The sequence below is a fragment of the Microcaecilia unicolor genome, chromosome 1 (genome assembly GCF_901765095.1).
Source record: "Microcaecilia unicolor chromosome 1, aMicUni1.1, whole genome shotgun sequence".
Classification (NCBI taxonomy): domain Eukaryota; kingdom Metazoa; phylum Chordata; class Amphibia; order Gymnophiona; family Siphonopidae; genus Microcaecilia; species Microcaecilia unicolor.
In genome coordinates this window covers 557,342,118-557,369,486 of record NC_044031.1, presented here as the reverse complement: position 1 = coordinate 557,369,486, position 27,369 = coordinate 557,342,118, and the positions used below count along the sequence as shown (strand labels likewise).

Below are 27,369 nucleotides of genomic sequence, written 5' to 3'. Positions count from 1 at the left end.
CATCCAAATTGGGCACTGGGAATTTCACCTGGTTTCAGCAGGCGTAATTCTTAGTGCTCAAATTTTGGCGTCAAAATTGGCACGCAATGCTATTCTATAATGGGCACTCAAAGATGAGCACCTATTATAAAATTAGTACATAGTATTGCCATAATGGAACAGTCTGAAGGTTCATCAAGCCCAGCATCTTGTTTTCAACAGTGGCCAATCCAGGTCAGAAGTACCTGACAAGATCCCCAAAACGTACAACACATTTTATGCTGCTTATCCTAGGAATAAGCAGTGGATTTTCCCCAAGTCCATTTTAATAATGGTCTATGGACTTTTCCTTTAGGAAGCCATCCAAACCTTTTTTTAAACCCCGCTGAGCTACCTGCTTTTGCTACATTCTCTGGCAATGAATTCCAGAGTTTAATTACACATTGAGTGAAGAAACATTTTTCTCTGATTCATTTTAAATTTACTACTTTGTAGCTTCATTGCATGCCCCCTAGTCCTAGTATTTTTTGAAAGAGTAAATAGATGCTTCACATCTACCCGTTCCACTCCACTCATTATTTTATAGACCTCTATCATATCTCCCCTCAGCCGCCTTTTCTCCAAGCTGAAGAGCCCTAGCCGCTTTAGCCTTTCCTCATATGGAAGTTGTCCCATCCCCTTTATCATTTTCGTTGCCCTTCTCTGCATCTTTTCTAATTCCACTATATCGTTTTTGAGATGCGGTGACCAGAATTGAACACAATATTTGAGGTGCGGTCGCACCATGGAGTGATACAAAGGCATTATAACATCCTCATTTTTGTTTTCCATTCCTTTCCTAATAATACCTAACACCTAGATCCTTTTCCTGGTCAGTGACTCCTAATGAGTGCCGATGTTGTTCTGCACCGATTTTTGAGCGCCATTTACTGAATCTAGCCCATAGTGTACATAGCCCATAGTGTAGAAAAGTGTGTACTCAGAGACAACTGTTGCAGAATTTAAAAAAAAAACAGGAAAAACAACACAAAAAATTTCTGGCTGCCCATCCGTAGTAAAAACACCTATTGAAAATAATAGATATGCATATTTGAATGAAGAGATTTTAAGAGTGATGTGGTATGTCCTTACAACTAGATTTATAAAAAGCACTACCAAATGACCAAGTGCTGCATTAGTTACCGCAGGTGCCTTTTCATGCAATGCAATCCATTTACTGATAATACACATTAACAGCGTTAGCATGGACTAATGAAGTAGTGCACTTTAATACGTCTAAGAAAGGTAGGGGCTCAGCTATTGCATCTCATGGATTCTCCCTCTCACCAATCCATGGTGTTTGAATTGCAGCAATTAAAGTTCAGCAAATCAGGTATGAGTGGGTTTTTTATAGCGACCAATAGATGAGTCATCACACTTTCTCACAGCTTAAGGTTCAAAATTAGGATATGACTTATACATGGGGGAGACCTTATGTGAGCATCTACAATATTTTGTTTCAATTTAGTTAATTTTCTGGGTTTTAATGTTTTTGTATTCAATTTTTGTATTACGACTAAATTTGGATTGTGAATATGTTTTAAACTTCCTTGGACAGTTCTTCAATAAGATAGTATATAAACATTTTAAATAAATATATAAAAACCATGTTGTGGGAGGACCCAAGATGGCGGCCTGAAGGGAGTGCAGCGCGGCAGCTCAGTAGAGATCGTTTGCCTAAAATAAACTTACCTAAGGAATGCCGAAGCGGAAGGGCAAGCGGGTGCCTGGTTCAGCGGCGCCCGCAGGGCCTGCTTCTGGCACAATGGATCGCTTCGTTGTGGTGGGAGGAAGTCAGCTGAGTTCAGGTGCCTCGGTGTCGGGAGGGATGGAGAGAGGCGAAGCGTCCCAGCCGCTTGAGACGGAGCTTAGCCCAGAGGTGAGGGAGCCGCCTCCCATGCCTGCCTCGGTGCGAGATGCGGCCGGACAGGGTTTCCTGGCCTCCGAGGAGGGGGCGGAGGGCCCTGGGATAGGACCTGGATCGGATAGGAGAGGACAGCAGTCCCTGGAAGGGAGCAGGTTCAGCATGTCGGGAGGCGGTGCTCCGGGGGGAAGACTGCTGGAGGAGGGGGCCAGTCTCTCCATGGGGTCAGCGAGGAGCGTTGAAGAATTATGTAAGTCTTCACTTTTACCTAAACCGCCGAATTTCACTTTGGAAACAATATGGGAGGCGTTGCTGACATTGGAAACTTCTCTTTCTAAGAAAATGTTGCTTTTGTCACAGACCTCACAGCTACCATTAGAGACTATTTCTGTTATGGGACAGCAATTGAAGGAGGTTGGAGAAAGATCTGAGGCCCAGGAGTTGGCCATTAAGTCAGTTCAATCAGTGCACGCTACCCTTATTAAAGAAAATAAGTGGTTACATGGGAAGATTGAGGCTCTTGAAAATCGGCAGAGGGCTAACACTCTGCGAGTGATAAATTTTCCTAAACAACAACTGACTGCACCTATTCTGACTTTTAAAAAATACCTATTGGAAGTGTTAAAGGTGCCAGAACCAGCATGCCCGGCTATCTCACAGATATATTATTTGCAACCATTTAAACGAGTGGCGCAGGGCGTGCAGGCTGGTGTTGAGGAGTCTGCTGTGCGGTTTGACACCTTGGACTTCATTAGGGAGCTGGAGGGTGAGGAGGAGCGGCAGGAGCGCGCTACTCTTATTGTGACATTTATTTCTCATTTTGATAGAGATCGGATTTTGAAGCTGTTCTTTAAATTTCGGAAGGAAAAGTTTTTGAATGTTCAAGTTCGGATGTATCCTGATGTGACCAAGATAACGCAGAAGAGGCGGCAAGCTTTTCTGAAGCTGCGCCCTACTGTGTTTCAGTTGGGGGGCCTTTTTTGGCTCAATTATCCCTGTAAATGTGTGGTGAAGATGGAGGCTGTGAAGTATGTGTTTTTTGAACCTTTGCAGTTGAAAACGTTCCTGGACTCTCGGGGGGGCGCGGGTGCCCCTTCTCTGGTAACTGGAGCAGAGATAAGATCAGCACCTCAGTTATAATAATCCTCTACATCTCCTTTTTGAGTCGCTTTATTTGTGTCTCCCCTTTAGGGGGGGTTTTGATTTACAATTCTTTTCCTAGAACTGTGGCTTGGGTTCCCTAGGTGTGGACTAAGGAAGGAGGCGGGATAGTAATTGTGAAGTTTTGTTATTTCCTGTATAATATGTAAATACTGTTCTCCTGTAGTGGTACAAGAGTGTTCTTGGTGTACATATATGAAAGTCTAATAAATATATTGAAATAAAAACCATGTTGTGCTGTCTGCAATACAATTAACACTCATTAAAATATCTTCCTCTACACTAACTGAAAGGGGAAAATGCAAGGAATATCCCAACAGTTAACACTTGTTGGTCGTTTTTTGTGTATTATCACCACTAGGGGGTGCCCTAGGATGCAATCTCTGCCTTGAGACTGGTTAAGCTAAGTGAGCAGGCCTTGAAAGAGTCTCACAAAGGTATGGCTGGTACTGAGAGGGAGCTGTAGCCTCCATGATATTCCTACTTCTCCCCCAGAACTAGCCCAGCCTAACCTTGTGGAAGCCTTTTCCTAAAATAACCACAATTCTCAGCATTTCCCAAAAAACAATATTTTATTGTGGCTATAACAAACAGAAAATACAAGCCTTTATTCTTGGCATCTTCTCATATGGCTTCCATAATACATAAAAGACACCAATACCAAAGTAATACTTCCCCTTCCTTTACAAACAATAGGACACCAATTATCTACCAGTGAGGATTCTCTCCTGCCAATGCCCCTCTCTGGTTCCACAACATTGGTTGATTTTAGGCACTCCACCCCTCTTCTAGGCTTAGCCTGCCAGTGCTGTCTATCAGCCGTCCCCCTTCTCTACATACAACATATGCTACATCTAGGCTCTCAAACCCTTTTCCCAGTTCTGCTTACCAGTGCGGCTTCCCTTGGGTTGCAAAGCGCTGCACAAGGAGGTTTCTTCCTTCCACCTTTCTGCATCTAGCATGTAGTGCTCTTAGACGTCCTTTTACTAAGCTGTGGGAAAAAGGGCCTTGCAGTAGCAGCTGGGGCAGTTTTTCCCATGCACCAGGGCCCTTTTTACCGCAGCGGGTAAAATGCCCCCCCCCCCCCCCAAATGGCTACAAGGTAAGATAACCCTTATTGCATGGCCATGTGGTGGGGAGCACTTACCGCCACCCACTGAGGTGGTGGTAAGGGCTCCCGCGGTAACACGGCGGTAACCAAGCAGCGTGTGGTGAAGCCCGATTACCTCCAGGTTAGTGCTGCGCTACAGAAAAAGAATTTCCGTCTGCAGGAAATGGGGCGTGCTCCAGCCTGAACTACCACTGGCAGCCACGTTGGGCCAGCGATAGTTCCGGATTAGCGAGCAGTAAGCCCACTTTGGGCTTACTGCCGCTTTGTAAAAGATCCCCATAATTTTTTCCACTGCTGTAATCCTTCACCATGGGAATAAACCTAGTTGGGGAGTCTGCCACAAACGTAGAAGAGCACAAATCCCTATGAACGTAACAAGAACAGTCTAGAAGAGTAGGGTGAGAAGATGCACTTCCAAAAAACATGAGGGAGTCTTTCTTCACACACAATGTTTATTCTGACAAATACACCTTAGAGATTCAATAAAACCGATCTGTGCAAATCTAGTCAGAAGATTATCTGATTACATGAATAAAAATAATTTATGTGAAAGCATGAATGAAAACAATCTGTGCAAGAAAAAAAAATTAATCAATATGGAAGACACCAATGTGTTTTGAGAGCAATAAATGCTAATAAATAGCTCAGGTGTACAAATATTATGGAACATGTGAAGGGACAAAAACATCAATTACAATTAAATAAATGTGTGAGAAAGAGAAATCATATCAAAAACAAAAGCTATATATGATAACTTAACGCAAAGGATAACATTTAATTGCAACATAACATTAAAAAAAACATTCTATCAAGAAGGAGTAAGAAGCATCCTGAAAAGCACGGAGTTTTCATATACAGTGTATATTAGCCCATAAGTCATTATTAAAATGAGCTTTGGGAAATCCACTGCTTATTTCTAGAATAAGCAATACCTAAACTAGTAGGAAAACATGTGTGTATGCCTTCTGTCTTGTCACTATATTAATCACTATTATGTTGTAGAGGGGAAGTCTCATACAGTCGCTGGGGATTTTTTTCGCCAATGTTGGCTTAACCCTTACTTTGCGACAATTATAATCATAGACATTCACCTCCCTCCTCCCTATGTTTCTCTATATATATTTTTAAAGCTTTTCTTCTTATTTTCTTTTTTATTGTTTTACTTAACTATCTGCAAATCTAAATATAGACTGATTAATCTCAAGATCTCTGCATACATGTATTGAACTCATGTGTTGAATAAACGGACTAAGCTGTACATCTTTTGAATATAAGATTTCAACTTAGCTTGGGCTTCCAGGTGCACATTTCTCCCCTGTAACGTTCCTGCACGCCAACTATTTCTAAGTGAAAAATTGTGTTGATGGGGTTGTACTCTTTTGTTTCTTTCCAGGCCCGGAGTGCGACTAACCCCTTGAGAAAGCCACATTGAGCGAAACAGGCACCTGCCGGGGAGAAATGTGCACCTGGAAGCCCAAGCTAAGTTGAAATCTTATATTCAAAAGGTGTACAGCCTAGTCCGTTTATTCAACACATGAGTTCAATATATGTATGCAGAGATCTTGAGATTAATCAGTCTAAATTTAGATTTGCAGATAGTTAAGTAAAACAATAAAAAAGAAAATAAGAAGAAAAGCTTTAAAAATATATATAGAGAAACATAGGGAGGAGTGAGGTGAATGTCTATGATTATAATTGTCGTAAAGTAAGGGTTAAGCCAGCATTGGCGAAAAAAATCCCCAGCGACTGTATGAGACTTCCCCTCTACAACACAATAGTGATTAATATAGTGACAAGACAGAAGGCATACACACATGTTTTCCTACTAGTTTAGATATTGCTTATCCTAAAAATAAGCAGTGGATTTTCCAAAGTTCATTTTAATAACGACTTATGGGTTTTTCTTTTAGGAAGATATCCAAACCTTTTTCAAACCCTGCTAAACTAACTGCTTTTACCACATTCTCTGGCAATGAATTCCAGAGTTTAATTACACGTCGAGTGAAGAAATATTTTCTTGGATTTGTTTTAAATTTACTACGTTGTAGCTTCATTGTATTGTATTGAGTTTCATGCATGTCTGCAAAATATTCAGAAAGTAGAAAAAGAATCTCAAATTGATTAAGAAAGGTGAGGTAAACCACAAGGCCAGAACAACTTGTCCCGGGTGACACATCTCTACAATGGTCTCCCATCTCACACTATTGTACTATATCATAGGTAAAGCATAATTAAAATGGCACAAAAAACTTTTCTAGTGTGGTCTTACTGTCTAACAATATTCCTTTGCAGGTCAAGGAAGAAATGGGAGTTCTTGCCAAAGAAAAAGGTGTCAACTCCTTCAAAATGTTTATGGCCTACAAGGATTTATACATGATTCATGATACTGAGCTGTATGCTTCATTTTCCCGTTGTAAAGAACTTGGAGCGATTGCCATGGTGCATGCAGAAAATGGAGATTTAATTGCAGAGGTAATTGTTCTCGCTGTTTGAGTGTGAGTCCGAGCATGATAGAATTCTTGGGATGAATATCCATAAGTACATAAGTAATGCCACACTGGGAAAAAACCAAGGGTCCATTGAGCCCAGCATCCTGTCCAGGACAGCGGCCAATCCAGGCCAAGGGCACCTGGCAAGCTTCCCAAAAAAATTGAAGTGCTTGTCAGAGACGTCCTAAATTGAAACTATTTTTGCTTGGCTTTTTCAGTAGTACCAGTGGGATTTGAACTGGCCACCTCTGGATTACAAGACTGGTGCTCTAAACACTTGGCCACAGCTCCAGTGTAGCTAGCCACCAGTTACAGAATAGCACTTAGCGCAAGGATCCACATCCAGTTTTGGGCACGAGGTTTTATACCAATGGAAGCCTGGTGTAAATCTTTGTGCCTAAATTAGGCACAGATCTCCCATATTCTATACTACTGCGTGCATCTTTAGTGACTGTCCATGACCTACCCATGCCCCTCCCATAGCCACACCCCTTTTCAATTGTGTACTAAAAAATCTACACATGCATCTTTATAGAATAGCGCCTAGCAAGATACAGGTTTAAATTCAAATTGTTGCCAATTGGTATGGATAATTGATTATTAGCACCCAATTATTTGTACTAATTGGCTTGTCATTCAATTAAATTGCATCCACAAATTGGGCCCGCGCCCACATTTGTGCATGCAATTTTGAGCACCATTTATAGAATTTGTGTTCAGTGTGGCTTTTAATGTACACTACAGCGCAGTTCTGCACTAACCCCAGGATTCTGTATAGTGCGACTTATATAGCACGTGCAAATCTGGTCATATTCTGGATTTGCACGCACAACTTAGTTAACAAGCCAATCAGCACTGATCATTGGCACTTAACAGCAATTATTGACACTAATTGGCTTTAATTAGAATTTACACGCACAACTGTCTAAGGGGTCCTTTTACTAAGGTGTGTTAAAAAGTGGCCTGCATTGGTGTAGACACATGTATCGGATGTGTGCAGGTTCATTTTTCAGCGCACCTGCAAAAAAGGCCTCTTTTTTTTTTTTTGCTGAAAATGGACTGATTACTGCCCGGTTAGCGCCACATGCTGGAAAATTTCCAGCGCACGTAGTGGACGCACATAAAAAAATGAAATTACTGCCCAGGCCACACGGTAAACAGGTGGTAATTTTGAATTGGTGTGTGTTGGGTGCACGTAGGCGCCTACACGGCTTAGTAAAAGGGCCCCTAAGTGTATTCTGTAATGTGATGCGCCTAAATTCTAAGTCGCATAATTGAAAAGGGAGCATGGCAATGAGAATGTCATGGGCATTTCTATGCGCATTGTTTCGCGAAATGTGCACCTGGAAGCCTAAGCTAAGTTGAAATCCTACACTCGAAATAAGTACAGCCTAGTCCGATTGTTCAACACATGAGTCAAATGCATATATGCAGAGATCTTGAAATTAATTAGTATATATTTATATTTGCAGATAGTTAAGCAAAACGATCAAAAAAACAGAAAAGAAAAAAGAAAATAAGTAGAAAAGCCTCAAAAAATATATATAGAAATATAGGGCGGAGGGAAGTGAATGTTTATGATTATAATTGTCGCAAAGTAGGGATAAGCCAGAAATGGTTAAGAAAATCCCCAGCAACTGTATGAGACTTCCCCTCTATAACACAATAAGTGTTACTGATATAGTGACAAGATAGAAGGCATACATACATGTTTCCCTACTAGTTTATGTATTTCTAGAATAAGCAGCATAAAATGTATTGAACTGTTTTGGTATTTTACCAGGTATTTGTGACCTGCACTGGCCACTGCTAGAAACAGGATGATGGCAATACTTATTAATTTCATAATATTCACAATTCTTTAAAAAACTGAATTTACTTGTTTTCACATTATTCCCCCAAATTCTATAAATGGCGCTAAAAATTGTGTGCTGATGGCCTACATCTGCCAGTGTTTGGTGGTCCTGTCAATCGCGGCAGTAATCCCAGCTCATTGGCAGATGTCACTCTGCCTGTCAATGCCTGAGTTGCGATTGGCTCAGGCATTGACAGAAAGGGTAACATTATTTAAAAAATAAGGTTCTTATGGCCTTCATCCGCCAGAGTCTAGTGGCACTACACTCCCCCAACCCTCCTCAACTCAGAACCTCTTGATGAATGCCTCCCCCACCCAGAATTTAAAAAAAAAGTCCTTGGTGTCTAGTGCCCCCCCCCACACACCCGCAAACCTGAGCCTCTCCCAGGCCCCCTCCACAAACCCTGTACCTCTTGATGTGGATGCTGTCCTTCTCAAAATGGATGCTTCTGCCCTACCAGGTGCATGCCTTACATGTCAGACTGGTCCCATCTAGTGCATCCCAGAATGCACCAGGTGGGGCAGGAACCATTTGAAAAGGACAGCGCCTGAGGCAAGAGTGAATGGGCATCGGTCTTACCTCATGAAAAGGTACTGGTTCGGGTGGGGACTGGGAGGTGATTGGGTGCGTCTAGACACCATGGACTTCTTTTTCATTTTAAATTCTGGTTTGACAGGTGGGGGAGAGGAAGGAAGGGAGAAAGGTAGGAAGGGGGGGCTGTTCATGTGGAGGGGGGTGTGCCACACAGATGGGTTTTTTATATCATGGGGGAGGGAAGGGTGTGTGAGGGAATCGGGTCAGGTCGGTGATTTTGTGGGGATAGGACAGTACTGGAGTGGGCAGAGGGAAAGCAAAAGGGACCAATGTCAATCATGGGGGGATCTACGCAAGTCTCAAACCTAGCAGTAGGTTTTTGACATTGAGCCCCTGCAGTAGACATCACCATATAGCTCTGCATGTTGTGAGGTAGCTTAATCAGCTATTTAGCATACATTTTAATATGCTGTGTGCTGTTTACTGCGGCAGCGCAGAAAACCTTTCAGCATATAGCAGCCATTAACGAGCAAGTAAACTGTTTGTTAAGGGCGCGTTGTAGCCCACAGTAGCTTTCTGCATCAGCTGAATAATGGCCCTGTGTGTGTCTGGTGGAGGGGAGGGGGGGACAATAATGGTGTACATGCTTATGCGCACATATGCTAAACTTCCACTTAAGTGCTATTGTGTAAATATGTGCATATTTTACTTTGCATGTATTTTACAAGTAGGTGTAGACATAGGCAGAGTCTAGGCAGGATTCACACGTATGCACGTAACTTATAGAATATTATAATTTCTTTATTTGGATTTTGCTCATACCTTTTTCAGTAGTAGCTCATGGTGAACTACATTCAGGTACATTGGATATTTACATGTGTCTCCAGCTTTTAGGCACAAACATTTATGTCATCTCCAGTGCTCACACCTAAATTATAGGCATATGTTTTTGCTGTTACACTAATATTCGATAAAGGAACGCAGGCACCTATATTCATTCATAGACTAGGCTCCTTCTAGGCTGCAATAGGTTTACAGTATCTGCAGGCCCAGCCCCCAAAAAGGGTGTAACACTTCTATAGATTTTTATAAAATATTTTTTTGAAAAGGCATTTCTAACTGTAATGACATTTTTTTTATTTGCAAATTAAAATGATGTTGGGACTTGCAAATGGATGTAAGCACCTCTCACCCCCTGAGCAGTTCATCAGGTACCTGCAGTGGAAGCAATTGGTCTTTCATAGCTTTGGAGTGGATGCCTCCAGGAGAGAGCATATACCAAGTTCTGAAATTCTCACTTTCAAGGTTATTTTCTCCTTTTGAGAGTGCAGAGTGGTATATTCTAGTGATAGGAACTCCTGGGGTGCATGTCACTTTTAGGGATCTTCAGATACCTATGTAAACAATATTATTTATGGCCTCTTTTGCCTTAAAAACTGTTGTTATTTAACAGAACTGGCTAAGTTCTCATGTTTCTATGTGAATAGAAGAATAAAAGTTCTGCAGATAGGATGAAACAGCTCAGTTCAAGTGAAAAGTGTTGATGTAGGGGAGCTTATGTTGGAAGGAATTTTTCTCACTGATCTTCAAAACTGGCTACAACTTCATGTGCAAAACAGTGTGAGTGTGTATCTTGAACTTTCATGTAAAGAGATTGTTGAAAATTAGAAGAAATTTTGTGAAACTGCCCCCTTCCCCCCCCCCCCCCCCCCCCCCCCCCCCAGATGAGGTAGATGAGATCTAATCTAATTTCTGTGACAGCTGAATGTGAAATTGATGTGCTTAGCAACTTTGGAGGTGGAAGTTAAAAACAGTTTTTGAAGTAAAGTTCATTCAGAAAGCCTATATCCCCTGGCTAGGTAGTGCACCTACTGATAATACAGGAATACTTTATTCCCTCTTTCAGAGGCTTTCAATGTTTTGGTACTGTGCTCCTCTTGTCACATCCAGTTATAATTTATATTCTATGCCTTGCTGAGGAAAATAAATCTAGTGTGATTTTGCTATTTTATGTTTTGAAGGGTGCAAAGAAAATGCTGTCGATGGGGATCACTGGCCCTGAAGGACACGAGATGTGTCGTCCTGAAGAAGTGGAGGCAGAGGCCACTCAGAGAGCAATCACCATAGCCAGCCTCGTCAGCTGCCCTCTATTTGTGGTACATGTGATGAGCAAATCCTCAGCTAAAGCAATAGCTAATGCCCGGAAAGAAGGTAGCTTCTATCATTGCATTTTCAACTTACACTATAGCACCCTGGCAGCTTTACAGTAAAGCAGCAGTTAAAAATGGTTATTCTGCTATTGCTTACTTGCAGCTTTCACAATTGCGTTCATCTATAATTGATGACTTTATGACTCAGACTGATATTAGGTTGCTTGAAAAGTCAAAATTTTACTTCTCGGCATGGTTAGTGAGCAGGTCACAGGACTCTGAGCTGCTCACACCTGATTTACCCATACGTAGTTCTAACAGTTTAAACTATCATGACCAGAAATTGTGGAAACAACTCTCGCATTTGCACTTATTCTCGCATTGACTCATCACAATAACTACCTCTAAAATGTGGCAAAAAAATCTTGGCCACAGCTTTACTAACTTCACAACAAATACATTAGAACTTTTCCAACAATTTTTAATCCCTAGTAATATTTTCTTAACCTATCCCTTCCCAATACAGCCCATTCTCACAACATAGCTAGTCGATGATGAACTAGCCATATCCAAAAATATGCATGTTCCATCCCATCACATCTCCCCGCCACGAGGCCTGCGGTAACACCGAGCCTTGTATCCACCCATGGTGGTATCACACACAAGTATCCAACATGCCCATTTCCCCCACTCCCATTACCCCCTTTTGTTTTCCCCATTCTTCTCAATACTCCCCACAGTGAATTCCATTACCATCCTGTGCCGCAAATGATGACAGCCTCGAGCTTGTCACCGCTCCCCTTTCCACAGCTGTGGCCATTGTGTCACCCAAACAAGGCTATAGCAAATCTTGAATAGAATTCAAAAATATGTCCAATCCTATGTCCAAAAGATGAACCCCATCAGGTTGATAAAGCCCAGGACAATCAGAAGTCAAAAGCTTGTAAGAAAGAACTATCCCCCCTAAAGCTGTGATAAACCTGGAACTATCAGCATTCACCCTTTCCCTTAGCCTCTCAATAGCAGCCACCTTTCTAGTATCCTTCCAAACAAATATGGGGGTAATATGGGACCAGACTAAATGTGGTGAGGAAAATAACGAGCAGCTAGTAATAAATTATGTTTCATTTGGTGAATCAAGTCTACTACTTTAACCCTGAATATATCATTACCCCCAAGATGAATAAGAATAAGACAAGGGGAAGAAAAACTGTATGCTGAAATAGTGTCAGAAGGAACTGGTCTCACCACAGGGGTGGGCTGACAGTGGCCGGGGCCCCCAGGCAGTGAAGGTTGTTGGGGCCCCCCTGCCACCCCACCGCTGCACTGCTGCACCGCCACTCCCCTCCCGCACACTACAGCCACAGTTAACACCCCCTCCCACACACTACAGACCCCTGAGCCAAAGTGGGCCCTCCCCGGTCCTACCTTGAAGGGCCTTGGTGGTCTAGTGATTTCTTTGGGAGAAGGAAAGAACCCCACTCTTTTCTGCCTGTTATCACTACTGTGCTCGGCGCTGCTTTCTTAATATCTGTGGGCAGTTCGCAGAGCTCAAATGACCATTGCGCGAATATACTTACATTGCGATAAAGTTGGTCTGGCATTATTATCAGCGGCATAATCGAAAGAGAAGGACGTCCATCTTCTGACACAAATCGGGAGATGGACGTCCTTCTCCCAGAGTCGCGCAAATTGGCATAATTGAAAGCCGATTTTGGGCGTCCTCAACTGCTTTCCGTCGCGGGGATGACCAAAGTTCATGGGGGCGTGTCGACAGTGTACCAAAGGTGGTTAAGAGATGGGCATCCTCGGCTGATAATGGAAAAAAGAAGGGCGTCTCTGACGAGCATTTGGCCGACTTTACTTGGTCCAATTTTTTTCACGACCAAGCCTCAAAAAGGTGACCGAACTGACCAGATGACTACCGGAGGGAATGGGGATGACCTCCCCTTACTCCCCTAGTAGTCACCAACCCCCTCCCACCCCCCAAAAAATTAAAAAACATTTTTTTCCAGCCTCTATGCCAGCCTCAAATGTCATACCCAGCTCCATTACTGCAGTATGTAGGTCCCTGGAGCAGTTTTTAGTGGGTGCAGTGCACTTCAGGCAGGCGGACCCAGGCCCATCCCCCCTACCTGTTACACTTGTGGTGGTAAATGTGAGCCCTCCAAAACCCACTGTACCCACATGTAGGTGCCCCCCCCCCTTCAACCCTTAGGGCTATGGTAGTGGTGTACAGTTATGGGGAGTGGGTTTTGGGGGAGGTTGGGGGGCTCAGCACCAAAGGTAAGGGAGCTATGCACCTGGGAGCAATTTGTGAAGTCCACTGCAGTGCCCCCTAGGGTGCCCGGTTGGTGTCCTGGCATGTGAGGGGGACCAGTGCACTACGAATGCTGGCTCCTCCCACAACCAAATGGCTTGCATTTGGTCGATTTTGAGATGGGCGTTCTTGATTTCCATTATCAGCGAAAACTGAGGTCGTCCATCTCTAAAGTCGACCATCTCAACATTTAGGTTGACCATCTCTTAGGTCGACCTAAATGTTGAGATTTGGGCATCCCCGACCATATTATCGAAACGAAAGATGGACGCCCATCTTATTTTGATAATACGGGATGCCCCGCCCCTTCACGGGGACGTCCTCAGAGACATATCCCAATCATAGTCTGAAGGAGAAAGGTGGGGGGAGGGGAAGGTTGGTGGTTGCTCAAATGTGATAAACAATAGAATTTTATAGCTTATCCTGAGCTGAAAAGCCTAGCCCTTTGAGTCTTCTTGTCAGTTCTAAAATCTCTGATCCTTTTAACCTGAAGAATCTTACACTTCTGTTGTAAATTAAACAACAGTGTTAGGGAGTACTTGGTTGTAATATATTAACTTTTTAACTTGGGACAGATTTTGCATTATCAGTGACACAACAATGGGGCTGACTCTAATACCTCTCTTTCTAGAGACTAGTGCAACTTGCAGTTTAAGCATAGTTGCATTATTTTGCTAACCTTGAGATCATGTCCTAAGCTGATCTTGATCGCTTGCTAATCAGCTAAATTTTGGTGTACTAGACCAGTGTTTCCCCAAGTCCGGTCCTGGAGTACCTCTTGCCAGTCAGGTTTTCATATCTACAATGAATATGCATGAAAGAGATTTGCATATAATTGAGGTAGTGCATGCAAATCAAGCTCATGCATATTCATTGTGGACATCCTGAAAACCTGACTGGCAAAAGGTACTCCAGAACTGGACTTTGGAAACACTGTACTAGACACCCTGGATTTACGGGCACACTATAGTCAGATTATTCTACACAGAGCTAAATAGATCAAGTTCCCATTCCAAACTAATTAACATCCTGGAACTTTATGTCAATGCTTTTTGATAAGAGCAAAGAACTTCAGAGGATTTCTATAATGGTGCACCATGGGTCTCCAGTGCTCAGGGGCCAATGTTTAAAGGGGCTCCTTTTACTAAAGCGCAGCCAGCCAATAGCAGACGTGCCGCGGGTGATCCAAGACTACCGCCGGACTACCTCAGGAGCCTGATGGTAGTGCTTGCCTCCACCACCTGGTGACTGGGTGACTGGAGAATTGAATCAAGGACACACTATGGACGTCATCTACTTAGATTTCAGCAAAGCTTTTGACACGGTTCCCCACAGGAGGCTCTTGAATAAACTGGACAGGCTGAAGATAGGACCTGAAGTACTGAACTGGATTAGGAACTGGTTGACGGACAGAAACCAGAGGGTGGTGGTTAATGGAATTCGCTCGGAGGAGGGGAAGGTGAGTAGTGGAGTGCCTCAGGGATCGGTGCTGGGGCCGATTCTGTTCAATATATTTGTGAGTGACATTGCCAAAGGGTTAGAAAGTAAAGTTTGCCTTTTTGCGGACGATACTAAGATTTGCAACAGAGTGGACACCCCGGAGGGAGTGGAAAACATGAAAAAGGATCTGAAAAAGCTAGAAGAATGGTCTAAGGTTTGGCAATTAAAATTCAATGCGAAGAAATGCAAAGTGATGCACTTAGGGAGTAGAAGTCCAAGAGAGGCGTATGTGTTAGGCGGTGAGAGTCTGCTAGGTACGGATGGGGAGAGGGATCTTGGGGTGATAGTATCTGAGGATCTGAAGGCGATGAAACAGTGTGACAAGGCGGTGGCCATAGCTAGAAGGTTACTAGGCTGTATAGAGAGAGGTGTGACCAGCAGAAGAAAAGAGGTGTTGATGCCCCTGTACAAGTCGTTGGTGAGGCCTCACCTGGAGTATTGTGTTCAGTTTTGGAGGCCGTATCTTGCGAAGGATGTAAAAAGAATTGAAGCGGTGCAAAGAAAAGCTACGAGGATGGTATGGGATTTGCGTTACAAGACGTATGAGGAGAGACTTGTGGACCTGAACATGTATACCCTGGAGGAAAGGAGGAACAGGGGTGATATGATACAGACGTTCAAATATTTGAAAGGTATTAATCCACAAGCGAACCTTTTCCGGAGATGGGAGGGCGGTAGAACGGGAAGACATGATATGAGAGTGAAGGAGGGCAGACTCAAAAATATGTCAGGAAGTATTTTTTCATGGAGAGAGTGGTAGATACTTGGAATGCCCTCCCGCGGGAGGTGGTGGAGATGAAAATGGTAGCGGAATTCAAGCATGCGTTGGATAAACATAAAGGAATCCTGTGCAGAAGGAATGGATCCTCAGAAGCTTAGCCGAGATTGGGAGGCGGGGCTGGTGTTTGGGTGATGGGGCTAGATCTGGGCAAGACTTCTACAGTCTGTGTCCTGAAAATAGCAGATACAAATCAAGGTAAGGTATACACAAGAAGTAGCACATATGAGTTTATCTTGTTGGGCAGACTAGATGGACCATGCAGGTCTTTTTCTGCCGTCATCTACTATGTATGTTACACGCCATTTCCAGCATGCTGGAATTATTTGGAGGCGTTAGCACCAGGGGCTTACCCAGAAGCGGAGCCAGGTTGACGGCATGGGGGGAGCGAAAGCGGCATGAGAGCGGACTTCCTCCGGCACTGGCGCACAGTTTCAATTGAACATGTTGAGAAAAAAATAGGAGCCAGCAGAACTCTATTTGGGGGAGCGGCCACTCCCCTGGCACCCCCCTTAGCTACGCCACTGGGCTTACCCAGCGGTAATCAGTGCTGCCCGGTTACCGCTGGATTAGCGCAGAAGCCTTTACCGCCTCCTAAATAGGTGGCGGTAAGGGCTTCCCTAGGAAATGGCCACATGGCAAGTGGTTAACTTTTTGCACAGCCATTTCCTTTATTTTTCTTAAAGGTCTTTTACCCACTGCAGTAAAAGGGGACCTCAGTGCATGGTAAACCCGCACGCTGATGCCACCGCAGGAGTCCTTTTACCGCAGCTTGGATAAAAGGACCCCTAAATTTGAACACCTCTCCCCCCCACCCCCCCAGCACACACCACATCACACCACACAGGAGTTCCTAATCCACTACTTGTATTCCACTGGATCTCTGACAGCATCTCTTTTTGTCAAATCTTATGCTTTTCTACCAGGGCTGTGTTGTATTATGTCTTAACACTAGATGTCACTGTTGCCAGTCTTGAGGCATGACACTTACTATACTTCAAATGGTAGTAGTATCTGTCTCAGAAATTTCCATGACATTTTATCACAGACCAATATGAAAAGCATTCAGCTCTGGAACACCCAGCCTCCTTCCCCTACATTGAAATGCATCAGTTTGACAGACCACTGTAACTGCCTCACTGGAAGCAACTACTTGTATTTCTGTTGAGTCAGGATATCTTTAGTTACTACTACTACTACTATTTGACATTTATAAAGCGCTACTAGGGTTACGCAGCGCTGTACTCTCTGTCAGCAGTGCTAGAAGTCCAAATCAGATCCCTGATCCACATAATAGGTTTGCCCCCCCCCCCTAAACCTTTTCATTTCATAATCAGGTGCATTGGAGTGATTACAATTTTGGAGCAAATGTAAAGCACAGAGTTCTATGAGCAAAGATCTGGTTAACTTTAATCTGAAGGTTAAAACCTGTTTAAAATCATTGCAAAAAATAAGAGTGGGAAAGGACATCAATATACAGCTGGTGATAGGGTTTTTAAAATGCTGAAATAGACCCAGTTCTGGGCCATATCCAGACACTGGCATTGAATTTTAAGGTCTTTGGCAGTACTCGGAAGTTATGTTGGTACAGCTGATATTCAGGGGTCCTTTTACTAAGGTGCACTGAAAAATGGGCTGCGATAGTGTCAATGTGTGTTGTGGACGCTCACAGATCCATTTTTTCAGCGCACCTGTAAAAAAAGCCTTATTTTAAATTTTTGCCAAAAATGGACATGCGGCAAAATAAAAATTGGCATGTGTCCATTTTGGGTCTGAGACCTTGCCGCCAGCCACTGACTGCGGTAATCGCCTACGTGCATCAATTCGGAGTTCCCGCCTGATTTTCACCGCGTGCCAGAAAATCAAATATATTTTCTGGTGTACGTAGTGAATACGCGTCAAAAATGAAATTACTGCATGGGCCACATGGTAGCCAGGCAGTAACTCTGAATTGACGTGCGTTGGACACGCATAGGTACCTTCGCGGCTTAGTAAAAGGGCCCCTCAGTACCTTACCCTGCATAGCTTACTATCACCTTTAGGACTGCTATTTAAGCATTCCTACTTGACTAATTAGCAATGCAGGTACCAGCCCTGAATATCACCAGACCTGCCAAGTCTCTCGCATTCAGTGGGAGACTCCCACTTTGGCGGGTTACCTCCCACACTCCCGCCAAAACGGGAAAGTCTCCCGCTGAGACACCGCGGCGGTAGCTCCCTCTTCCACCCGGTATTCATTTCCTGGCCAGTGCTGCTTCTCCTGTTGAGCAGCAGCATCTGCGACCAAAAAATAAAGGAAGTTGGGCGCCGCAGCAGCCTTAGGGTATTGGCCATCAGCTCTGCAGCTGCTCCTCTTACTGCCCCTGGAACAGGAAGTTGAGATCGACTTCCTGCTATGCTCCTCCGGGGACAGAGAGAAGAGAGAGGATCGGCTGTAGAGCCAACAGCCAATGCCTGAAGGCTCAGTGCTTTGGCGCCGCACTTGTTTTTTTTTTTTTGTCGCAGCTGCTGCTGCTCAACAGGAGAACCAGCAGTGGACAGGAAATGAATATCGGGTGGAAGGGGGAGCAGGAGGCAGGATGTATAATAGATAGAGTGGGAAGATGGGGAGAGAAGGAGGGGAGATGGAGAAGGGCTGGAGAAAGAGAGAAGCTGCTGGAGATAAGGATAGGGAGAAAGGGGGGGATCCTGGCTGAGAGCAGAAAGAGGGAAGACGCTGGAAGGAAAGGTAGGGAGAGAAACAGAAGAGACATTGAAGGATGGAGAGAAAGAGGGGGGACATGATGAATGTAAAAGGGTAGAGAAAGAGAGAGACACTGGATAGAAAGAAGGGGATAGAGAGAGAGACACTAGATGGTAGGATAGGGAGAGGGGGTAGACGGATGGAAGGATGGGGAGAGAAAGGGAAAATGGATAGAAGGATGGGGAGAGAAAGACACTAGATGGAAGGAAAGGGAGAGAAAGAGGGGAGATGGATAAAAGGATGCAGAGAGAAAAGGGAGAGACTGGAAGGATGTGGAGAGAGAGGGAACACTGAACAGAAAAGGGTAGAGAGACACTGGATAGAAGGAGGGGGGAGAGAGACACTAGATGGAAGGATCAGGAGAGAGGGTAGATGGGTGGAAAGATGGGGAGAGAGAGACAATGCTGGATGGAAGGGTAGGGAGAAAAAAGGAGACGCTGGATGGAAGGATGCAGAAAGAAAGAGGGGAGACACTGGAAGGATGGGGAGAGAAAGAGGAGAGTTGCTGGATGGAAAAGGGGAGAGGACAGAGTAGTGAAAGACGGGAGAATAAGAGGAAGGGGCATGAGGAGAACAAGGGTGAGGAAAAGATGAAAAGCCATAGGTAGATGAAGTAAAAAGAAGGAAATTAATGGATAGTAAGAATGAATTAAATCTGGACAGAGAGGCAGAAAAATACTGAAGAAAACAAAGAAAAATGAGAGTAGATGACAAATGGACAGGAAACCCTGGGAAAAGAGTTAAGAGAAGATCGAAGGAAAGCAGAATCAAGATACTGGGAGCAACACAATTAGAAAAAGTAAATGGCCAGACAACAAAGGTAAAGAAAATAATTTTATTTTTAATTTAGGATAAAGTAATGTGGTAGCTATGTTAATAAAGTTTAATAAATGCAAATAAAACACAAAATAGAAAATAAGGTGATACCTTCACTGATTTTAAAACATTTTTGATTAGCTTTCAGAGTCCAACACTTCCTTCCTCAGGTCAGGAGAGGATACCATAACAGCATTATATTGACCTGAAGCAGGAGGCTTTGGCCTCTGAAAGCTAATTAAAAAGGGTATTAGGCTATTAAATAAAATATTTTCTGAAATGGCCGAGGGTTTCAGGTGTGCCAGGAGTGGAGCCATGTAGAGTGGGTGGAGCAAAGCAAAGCAAAGTAGGGCGGGGCTGGGGCATGTACTAAAATCTCCCTCTCAAAGCTACTACTGAAAAAAGTGTGAGCAAAATCTAAATAAATAAACAAGGAGCACTACAGAAAATACAAAATTATGTATTCTATAGCCTCACTGGGTAATTTTATAAAACTTTTTCTAAGTGTGAAGTCCATTTTAATGCATAGATAGATATATTTTCCAAGTGAGCGTGAGTGGGAAGGGGGGAGTCCACCCAAGATATCTGCAAAGCAGAGGGGAGGGTTTCTTTATGCTTAGAAGGCCATAGGGTCTTATATTGCTCATTTAAAAATGAGGCCTGTACTCCAGTTTTCCAGGGTACAAAACAAGTAGCACTTTGAAATTCCCACATTTCAGGGCATCTTTTACCTATCACAAATCAGTGGTTTCTTATAATGGACTATTCTTGTTATTTTATTATTTATTATAAGTTTTATGTTAAACTTTACCTGCTGTACACCGCCTTGGATGAATCTCTTCATAAAAGCGGTTAATAAATCCCAATAAATAAAATAAATAATACATTTTGAACTGTTATATTCCTCATTTAACCAAGGTAAAAACCACTCAATAATTGTAGGAGGCATCCCTTGCAGTTTCATACCAGCTTGGATCTTATCTTTGAACTCATCTTTTTAATAATTTGACTAAAGACTGCCCTTTATTTACATTTTGGCCTTTTATTGTTTGTAAAATTGTTTTGTTTACTAAGAAAGTTGCATTTGTCATATGTGTGGAGTTCTGTTTTACCTTACTAAAGAAATTCCTCACATTTTCTGAAAGGAGGTGCCTTCTGTTTTCAACACTTTACGAAGCTAAAGTTCCTCTGTGCTTACCTCCTATGTCTTTATCTATACCTTGAGACTCAAACATATGCAGACGTAAATCCTGCAAGCTGATTGTAGGCATCCCGAAATGCCCGCCCGCCCCCACTGCCATGTGCACATAGATGGAAGGTGGGAGTGACGCGCTCAAGCTGCGCCCACCCACCTCTATCTCTCTGACCTGTCGGAGTCTGCCTCGCAGTCCGGCACAGTTCTGTTGCTCTTCCAGGAACGAGAAGCCGTGGCCGGCTCTTCCAACAAGGAGAAAAGCTGCTGTTGCTTCCTGGAGCTCTTCCTGGGTGAGTTTCGTGGGCCCTTCGGGGAGGAAGACCCCTTGCCCCTACAGCATGTTTCTGAGCACACCACCGAGGGGGAGGGGTAAGTGTCTGGACCTATGTCTGCAATAACTCTATAAAGTGCCGAGACCGTTTTGTGCTGGGGTCAGGATGAGTGAAGCGTGACTCTGGCCAACACCTGCATCTCCTCTCCTTCCTGCTTCCCTCCACCAGTGAGCGAACATTGACCAGAAGTGTGTGTCACACCCCGTTTGTATGAGCGACTGCTCACCTTAGAAGGAATAAAGATTGTTAGATCCTATTCTATAATGGTATCAGGGCAGATTCTGTTACAGAATACTAGTGTAAGCTGACATTGGTATGCCTTATATTTACACGCCTACAGTTACACCAGCCATAGACCTGGCATAGCTATGGCACCAATGACAAAGTAGTGAGGAAAAGACAGCAAGGATTTCCAAAGTTTAAGGGCCTTCAATGTAGTCACAAATTCAATACATTTGGGACCCGACACAGCTGTGTTTCGGCGTGTGAACCTGCCTCAGGGGTCAACAAACCTGTAAGCATTTGTCGGTGGAAATATAGTTAACATATGTTGAAAGAATTTGGTCCAATCCTAAGTAATCTCAGTGTCCATGTAAAAATAAAGCACTTGTGCTCTGCTAGCATAGGCAGCTCCAGAAAAGATTGGTAACGTGCTGCATGCATGTGGCAAGGACACAGGGCTGCTGAGGGGGGGGGGGGGGGGGGGCAAAATTCCCCGTGTCCGGCCTCCAAAGGGGAGCTTGGCATCGGCAACCTTCTTCCTGCCTGCCTGCTTCCAATTCTGTGGATCTCCTGCTCCTGTGTGTCCAGACCCAGATGATTGTATTAATGTAATAACCTGGATGACCTGTGTTATCGCGTTAATCCAATCATCCGGGTCTCAGCACACAGCAGCAGGAGATGACAGACAGAAGGAGGAGCGGTCTTACACAGGAAGGTAAGAGGCGGGCAGGGTGGCGACCTGAATGTGTGTGGGGGGGGGGGGGGCAGGCCAAGTGAGGGGCGTGGCATGGCATCCCAGGTGGAGGAGCAGTTGGAAGTCAAGTCCCGGGCCCAGCTGTGTCTCTCGGCAGCCCTGCAAGGGGCATATAACTCATAGTTTTGTAGCACCACCCAAGACCCTCCCATGCTCCACCCTCTTGCACTGTGCCACTAATGGCCTTACAGAATAGCACTTTTCTGCCACTTAACATAAGTGTATACACACCCACGAAAGTGGCAGTTTTCTGTATGTTTATACACACCAGTGGCATGTAAATGCAGACACCCAGTTATAGAATTGCCCTTTTTGTACACATGCACATGTACACCACCTTGGGACTAAGTGTAAATGTGTATGTTGGCATTTATGTGCTATTGGAGCTCATCCAGGGGGCCTATTTTATAAAATAGGCTTAATGAAGGCACCTTTTGGACTTCTCACTTTGAGGGGCATAATCGAACGGCGCTGACCAAATAGCTGGCCAGCCATCTTCAGGGCTGGCGCCATCAACCGTATTTTCAAAAAAGATGGCCAGCCATCTTTTTCTTCGTTAATACGGTTGGGCCCAGCCAAATGTCAGAGTTCGCCGGGTTTGAGATGGCCGGTATCGGTTTTCGGCCATAATGGAAAATAATGCCGGCGATCTCAAACCTGGCAAAATCCAAGGCATTTGGTCATGGGAGGAGCCAGCATTTGTAGTGCACTGGCCCCCCTCACACGCCAGGACACCAACCGGGCACCCTAGGGGGCACTTCTAAAAATTAAAAAAAAAAATAGCTCCCAGCTGCATAGCTCCCTTCCCTTGGTTGTTTAGCCCCTCAAATCCCACTCCCCACAACTCTACACCATTACCATAGCCCTAAGGGGTAAAGGGGGGCACCTACATGTGGGTACAGTGGGTTTTGGGTGGGTTTTGGAGGGTTCCCATTTACCAGCACAAGTGTAACAGGTAGGGGGGGATGGGCCTGGGTCCACCTGTCTGAAATGCACTGCACCCACTAAAAACTGCTCCAGGGACTTGCATACTGCTATCAGGGAGGTGGGTATGACATTTGAGGCTGGCATAGAGGCTGGCAAAAAAGGTTTTTTTTGTTCTTTTTTTTGGGTGGGAGGGGGTTGGTTACCACTGGGGGAGTAAGGGGAGGTCATCCCTGATTCCCTCTGGTGGTCATTTAGTCAGTTGGGGCCCCTTTTTGAAGCTTGGTCGTGAAAAAAAAGGGACCAAGTAAAGCCGGCGAAATGCTCGTCAAGCCTGGCTTTTTTTTTCCATTATCAGGCGAAGCTGGCCAACTCGTGAGCACGCCCCCGTCCCGCCCCCATCCCACCTTCACTACCCTACCAGCACGCCCCCTTGATGTTTCGCCGGCTCCGTGACAGAAAGCAGTTGAACCCGGCCAAAATCGGCTTTCGATTATACTTTTTTGGCCGAGTTCAGGAGATCGCCGGCCATCTCCCGATTTGTGTCGGAAGATGGCCGGTGATCACTTTCGAAAATGAGCTGGATAGTCACTCAAAGCTCAGGCTCATTCCGTTTAAAGAAAGAGAAAAAACTAACAAATGATTGTTTGAGTCTTTAGAAATAGACATGAATATCATATTACAATCTACTGCCCATAAATCAAGCAATTCGTTTTGGGAATGATTACATGATCCCTTCTGTTTATTCATGACTCATTTAACACAATCAGACTGACAAGTATGTATGCAAAACGTTATGTAGTTCTTTTTCATCTTGGATATAATCATCTGCTTTATAGGAGATTATCCCTCCCAAATATTCCCAATGAACTTAAAACTGTGTAACGCTTCCAAAGATTTATGTAACTGTGGCAAGGTGTATATGCTCCAAAGAAAAGTACTTCATAAAAATGAAGGCAATCAGCAAAAAGAGCTGCAAAAGAACCACAATAATGGCAGACAGAGAAACAAAAAAAAGAAGAAAAAATAGTATTCCCCTCAAAAGCAGACCTGGCAAAGGGTGGCATTAGGACTGCACCCACAATGGCCACATCTCCAAAGAACTGGGAAAAGAAAAGGCAGGAGAGAGAAATAGAGGGGGAGCCAGAGGAAGAATGCCAAACCATCACAGGATCCTAGATCTGGGAAAGCAGGATAAGCCCCAAGGTGAAAGAAGAGTTCCCTTCAAGGATTAAGAACTCAGGCAGTGGTGTGCTGGAGCCGGCTCGCACCGGCTCGCAAGAGCCAGTTGTTAAATTTTTTACCGACTTGCAAGCCGGTTGTTCTTGAGGACGAGCTGGCTCTCCTTCCTCCCTCCCTCCCTCCCTCCCTCCCTCCCAGCTACAGGGTCCAGTCCCTCCCCTCCCCTCCCTTGTCCAGCGAATTCTTCGGGGCAGGCAGTCTTGCCTGCCCACTGCCGGCGCTGACCCTCTCCCGCATCGCTCTTTAAAAATGACCGCAGAGACTTCTAGCGACGGCCTCGCAAGACTTCTGCTGAAGTCTTGGAGGCCGCCCTTGTAAGTCTTTGGCATCCATTTTGAAGAGCAATCCGGCAGCGGGGGAGAGTCAGCACCGGCAGCGGGCAGGAAAGACTGGGGATCTTTTCTGCCTGTCCCGAAACATCCGCTGGACAACCTCAGTGGCTGGAGGGGGGGCAGGGGAGAGAAGAGAGTCGCTGGACATGGGTGGCTGGAGGAGGGGGGGCAGGGAAGAGAATGGAGTCGCTGGGCATGGGTGGCTGAATGGGGGCAGGGGAGAGAAGAGAGTCGCTGGGCATGGGTGGCTGGAGTGGGCAGGGGAGAGAAGGGGAGAGAAGGGAGTCGCTGGACATGCGTGGCTGGAGTAGGGCAGGGGAGAGTAGAGAGTCGCTGGGCATGGGTGGCAGCCCAGCGGTAGTTCCCACCTCCAGCGCGCGCCATATCCGGTGCTACAAAAATATTTTTATTTTTGTAACACCAGTGTGCACCCGGCGGTAATCGGGCAGTGCTATGTGCTACCCGGTTACCGCTGGGTTAGCACAGGAGCCCTTACCGCCATCTTAAGGGGTGGCGGTAAGTTCTCCCCCCCAAAAAAATAAATGGCCACGCGACGACTGCTTCACTTGCCTCACAGCCATTTCTTCAAAAAAAAACAAAGACATGCCTTTTATCTGCTGTGGTAAAAGGGGGCCTCGGTGCACATCAAAAACACAGACCGATGCCAGCGCAGGCCCCCTTTTGCCGCATCTTCGTAAAAGGACCCTTAAATCTTCATTCAACATTCTCAAGTATGTCAGTAAAAGCTTAATAAAATATTAATAATAGAGAAATATTTTTGTACATTATTTATTTATTGCATTTGTATCCCACATTTTCCCACCTCTTTGCAGGCTCAATGTGGCTTACAATATATCATGAATAATGGAGATATGTAAGAAATAAACATTTAGTATCTTGGGTAACATGATAATGATAAAGCATGATATTAATATAACAAGCAGATAGTAAAGACAATTCTGGGTATGTGTGAAGGAGTTCATATTTGTTGGTCTTTGTGGTGTGTCTTGTTAAATAAATGGGTCTTCAATAGTTTGGGGAAGTTGGTTAGTTCATGGATCGATTTTAAGTTACGCGGTAGTGCGTTCCAGAATTGTGTGTTCAAGTAGGTAAAGGTTGACTTGTGCATTAGTTTGTATTTTAGCTCTTTACAGTTGGGGAAATGAAGGTTAAGGAATGTGCGGGATGATGTCTTAGCATTCCTAAGTGGTAAGTCTATCAGGCCTGACATGTAGGCTGGGGCATCTCCATGAATGATTTTGTGGACCAGGGTACATATTTTGAACGTGATGCATTCTTTAAGAGGGAGCCAATGCAGTTTTTCTTGTAGGGGTTTAGCACTCTCATATTTTGTTTTACCGAATATGTGTCTAGCTGCTGTGTTCTGGGCTGTCTGAAGTTTCTTGATTATTTGTTCTTTGCATTCAGCGTAGAGTGCGTTGCAGTAGTCTAAATGACTGAGTACCATTGATTGTACCAGGCCGCGGAAGACCGTCCTTGGGAAGAAAGGTCTTACTCTTTTTAGTTTCCACATTGAGTTGAACATCTTCTTGGTTGTGTTTTTCGCGTGATTCTCAAGTGTTAGGTGTCGATCAATGGTGACTCCAAGAATTTTTAGAGTGTCTGAGATTGGAAGATTCAGTATAGGTGTGTTAATGGTAGTGAATTTGTTCGTGTTATGTTGAGAGGGGAGTATAAGGCATTGGGTTTTTTCTGCATTGAGTTTCAGCCGAAATGCGTCCGCCCATGAATGCATGATATGTAGACTTTGGTTGATGTCGTTGGAAATTTCCTTTAAATCTTGTTTAAATGGGATGTAGATCGTTACATCGTCTGCTTATATATATGGGTTGAGGTTTTGGTTTGATAGTAGTTTGGCCAAGGGTATCATCATTAAGTTGAATAAGGTCGGTGAGAGGGGGGATCCCTGTGGGACTCCACATTCAGGTGGCCATGTGGCTGATGTAATAGAATTAGATGTCACTTGGTATGATCGTGTGGTTAGGAACCCCTTGAACCAATTGAGAACGTTGCCACCTATTCCGAAGTACTCGAGAATATGTAGTAGTATTCCATGATCAACCATGTCGAAGGCGCTAGACATGTCAAATTGTAAAAGTAGTATGTTCTTGCCAGTTGCAATCATTTGTTTGAACTTAGTCATGAGAGTATCTAGTACTGTTTCAGTGCTGTGGTTGGTTCGGAATCCTGACTGGGAGGCGTGTAGTATTGAGAATTTGTCTAAATAATTAGTGAGTTGTTTGGTCACCATCCTTTCCGTTAGTTTGGTTATTAAGGGAATGGATGCTACTGGTCTATAATTGGTTAGTTCATTCGCACTTTTCTTTGCATCTTTGGGTATGGGGGTGAGTAGAATATTTCCTTTCTCCTTCGGGAAGAGTCCATTTTGTAACATATAATTCAAGTGGTTCGTTAAGTCTGTTATAAATTGTTGAGGGGCAAATGTCATGAGGTTGTTTGGGCATATGTCTAATTTGCAGTGAGATTTGACGAATCTTTTGAACGTTTGTGAGATGAGGTCCTCCGATAATATCTCGAAGTTGGTCCAGGTTCTGTCTGCTGGGTATACACCAGGGTCTAGTTTTCAGCCATTTTTTTCTCTGTGACAGAAAATAAAGATCTTGTTAAAAGTTTTGTAATGGCATAGTTTAAGTTTCATTGAAGAATTTTCTATCCCGTCCATCAAATGCGTGTCTGGGCGGTTTACAATCTAAAATAAAGAGAGAAAGGAGACCAAGAGAAAAATACAGCCAAGATATAACACACCAGTATAATAGGAGCAGGGGAAGAACTACAATGCTGACAGGAAAGAAGAGAGGGGGGACGGAGGGTGAATGCACAAAGATTCAGTTTAGTAAACAAACCCAAGCCCATCTGGAGAAAGCTGAGGTTGAACCATTGTTCTACGGATTACCATGAACTGAATGCAAAGAAGTCCATTAAATTCTCATGGGCCACTTCACATTCAGCATATGCTAATTGGCAGCATTGCTTTGTAAAAAGAGCC

General features: G+C 44.3%; 1 protein-coding gene across 2 annotated transcripts in view; it reads left to right on the top strand.

The window, feature by feature from the left end:
* Positions 1–27,369, top strand: part of DPYS (dihydropyrimidinase) — a 120,354-nt gene that overhangs the window by 55,658 nt on the left and 37,327 nt on the right. For both annotated transcript variants that reach the window (XM_030217944.1, XM_030217937.1), the window contains exons 3-4: positions 6,447–6,626; positions 11,055–11,244. In XM_030217944.1, the coding sequence (XP_030073804.1) occupies positions 6,447–6,626; positions 11,055–11,244 (370 nt within the window). The remainder of the gene's footprint in view (positions 1–6,446; positions 6,627–11,054; positions 11,245–27,369) is intronic.